The 3,397-nt window shown below is 44.0% G+C and overlaps 1 protein-coding gene across 2 annotated transcripts in view; it reads right to left on the minus strand.

Annotated features, from left to right (window-relative positions):
• Positions 1 to 855: 855 nt before the first annotated feature.
• Positions 856 to 3,397, minus strand: part of SETD2 (SET domain containing 2, histone lysine methyltransferase) — a gene marked incomplete at its 3' end in the record, with an annotated part of 31,185 nt that continues 28,643 nt past the window's right edge. For both annotated transcript variants that reach the window (XM_072413036.1, XM_072413035.1), the window contains 2 exon segments: positions 856 to 957; positions 1,068 to 1,148. In XM_072413036.1, the coding sequence (XP_072269137.1) occupies positions 856 to 957; positions 1,068 to 1,148 (183 nt within the window).

Genomic DNA, 3,397 nt, shown 5'->3' on the forward strand with positions numbered 1-3,397 from the left:
TGGCTTCCTCTTAACTTGCTGCCTTTTTCTACCTGACTTATTCTGGAAGGTTCCCTCCCCCCTTCCTTATCTAGGTGAGGACTGAGCAGCCCCACGCCCTATGACAGCCCCATCTAGGTGAGGACTGGGCAGCCCCGTGGCCAATGAAAGCCTTATTCAGGGGAGGACTGCACAGCCCCGCACCCAATGATAGCCCTATCCAGGCGAGGACTGCACAGCTCTGCACCCAATGATAGCCCCATCTAAACGAGGACTGCACAACGCCACATCCAATGACAGCCCCATCTAGGTGAGGACTGGGCAGCCCTGTGCCCAATGAAAGCCTTATTCAGGGGAGGACTGCACAGCCCCGCACCCAATGATAGCCTCATCTAGACGAGGACTGCACAACGCCACATCCAATGATAGCCCCATCTAGGGTGACTGCACAGCCCCGCACCCAATGACAGACCCAGCTAGGCGAGGACTGCATAGCCAACACCCATTAATAGCCCCATCTAGACGAGGACTGTGCAGCCCCTCACCCAATGGCAGCCCTACGCCCAATGACAGCCCCATCCAGGAGAGGACAGCACAACCATATGCACAAATAAATATATAGTCTTGAAACCTCCTAGGATGTGTGATATCAACCATGTGACCGGACACCAGCATTCTAGGCATGAAAATTATTCAATAGTATGAATAGAGTTGTATCAATATGGAGAGAGCAGAATTTATAATATACGTTTTTTTTAAAAACTTTCATTCTGATAGATATTAAAAAAAAAAAACAAACAGATCCAAAAGTCTGATCAGCTGCAGTTTTACACACAAGAGATATTTCCCTGTAGCAGATTTTAGAATAACGATTACCTTGCGAGCCAGGTGCTTGAAATCCTCCGTGTTATTGATCCGACCAATCTTACAGTCCGGCTTCCTGTATGGGTTCAGGCACTGAACAATGAACTGCGACATCTACATAGGAGAGGAAGGAATCGGAACACATGGATAATAAGTAAAAGCTGAAGGACCCCCTACAATGATCAGACAGAAGTTGTGTCTGGGCTACGGGTTGTAGTACAAACCTCTTTCCTGAAAACCTCTTTACTCTTCTTGGCCAGTTCACTCGATGTGTCCGCTTCGGCCGTTTTTGCCTTTTTGGAAGACTGAAATAAAATAAAATACACATATTGGTCAGGGATTGTTTGCTCCAAGAACCTAAGACTTGTCAGATCTTTCACAATGTTTTCTTATGGTGAAGATGCACAAAGAACCCAGCAAGTCAGAATTACATTTATGAAGCTTCACCAGTCAAACATTTTACCACAAGAATAACAAACATGAATTAGTGGCAGTGCAGTGATTTCAAGTGTAAAATCCCTTGAAGTAATACAGAAAGATGGTCAGAGAGCAGCCACCCAATCAGCCTTCTGGAAGGATGACGGCTGCCATGTTTACAGTAAATTACATCTATGAGCTGCTTTACCACAACAGCTTTTATTGCTTGTTCACCAGCTCAGGTGATTTGTTAAATTTCAGCCTCAGGGTAACCGTATTGGACGTTAAATCACATCGCAGTTATCACCCTGGACAGAGTATTCTTAGATGGACTTTACAACCAAAGTGCATTTATCCTTTTTATTCTGACCTGCAAATCTGTGAAATCTATTAGAAGTTTTATTGGCTCTTTAAGTAAATAACGATTTTCTTGTACGAGTTTCTTTAACCTAATCCACTGCACCAGATGGCAACAAGGACAGAAGGCGATATTGATTCCTGTATGGGCTGCGTGCTTCTTCCAGCTGTTGTATCTATCGAGATTCCTGAACGGCAGGAGATGCAGACGTACCTGGGAGATGTAGGGGTAGAAGTTGGTGCCCCATGTTACAGAGAAGATTTATTGGGGGAGGATCAGCAGGGGGTGAAAAAGTCTCAGCTGTCCCCAAGACTGAACTCTCAATGGGGGGCAGCCAGGAGGTCCAGATACCAGAATAGCATACAAGGGATGACTATGCATTCACACGTATGGTGCCCTAATGGGACATGTGCGAGGTTAACGGTACAGACAGCTGGATGCTGGGGGGTCTCCGTGTAAAGAATGACTTGCCATATGTATTATGACGCCAGAGAGACTTCGTATTATGGGCTCGCTGAACATCAGACTAGGTTAAATATTTTGTATTAAACCCAAAAAGACCATACAAAGAGATACAATGGGACTGATATATTAAAGTTCACCAAGGCTGGAGAGGATACACTTTTATCAGTGAAGCTGGGTGATCCAGCAAACCTGGAATGGATTTCATGAAAGTAATTTGCTAGCAAATATTTTCAGTCTTCAAGCAGATCCATTGCAGGTTTGCTAAATCAGCCAGCTTCACTGATGAAAGTGTATCCTCCCCAGCCTTAGAGAGCTTTCATTAACCAGGGTCAATCAGTTTTTTTTTCAATCTATTATTGTTTTCTAGCATAGCTTTGTTTATAGAAACCTGTAATTGATGACGGTTATTAAAACTTATTTTTTCACTTTAAATGCAGCCTATCAAAGTTCAGCAACCCCAAATGTCCAATACGAGGAGCATTGAAGGGGACGGAGTCCCTCTTGGCCTTCCAACCCCATAAAACAGAACAGAGTTGTACAGCGCTCATACTTTCTAAATACCAAAGATGAGACCATTATCAGCAAGGACTTTATTTCTCCCCGATAAATGTCGGAGATTTAGGAAACTGAAACAATAACCCTGCAGGATTCATTATTACGGAAATCTCCCACAATGCTGAAGGGCCACTTTGCAGCAGACTTCAGCTGGGCAGTTATTATATTCTGACCCCATATCTGGAAAATAATCCACTTTTGTGAAAAGAATGTTATTTGCGGAATAACCAGATGCCAAGTGCCAGACATCTGCCATACGTGGAGCCATTACACGGGGGTAAAGGTTTTCCATAGAAGTGTTGCTGTACATTGTATTCTATAATACGAATATAAGATTTAATATACAGATGGCAGACGGCCAGCGACATAATTCATAGACGCTAAACGTTCCCAGGTAATGTCGGCGCTCATAATTCTAAATTACACGCAGGAATCGCCCCGTCTGTCGTCTCAAAGCCGCCATTTACAAATGCTGACGGAATTCTTCTTGCCGCCTAATGAATGAATGAGGCCCTCACACCGCTGACTGTTTTAATTACAGCTCCGGATTTAATTGGGGAAGTGGGGAGCGACAGCTTGAGGGAAAAATTCTGCAGCCACTTTTATTGTATAATTTCTTGTTTTATATAAAGATAAAAAAGAGCTGAGCAGAGTGCGGGCGAGTCTGTGTGTTCCAAGATGAACTGCGACAGCTGCAACAATGAGCCGCATTACAAACTCCGTACAACAATGGATAGTTATCAGGATCTGGTGAAAAAA

This window comes from Pyxicephalus adspersus, chromosome 5 (genome assembly GCF_032062135.1).
Source record: "Pyxicephalus adspersus chromosome 5, UCB_Pads_2.0, whole genome shotgun sequence".
NCBI classification, from domain to species: domain Eukaryota; kingdom Metazoa; phylum Chordata; class Amphibia; order Anura; family Pyxicephalidae; genus Pyxicephalus; species Pyxicephalus adspersus.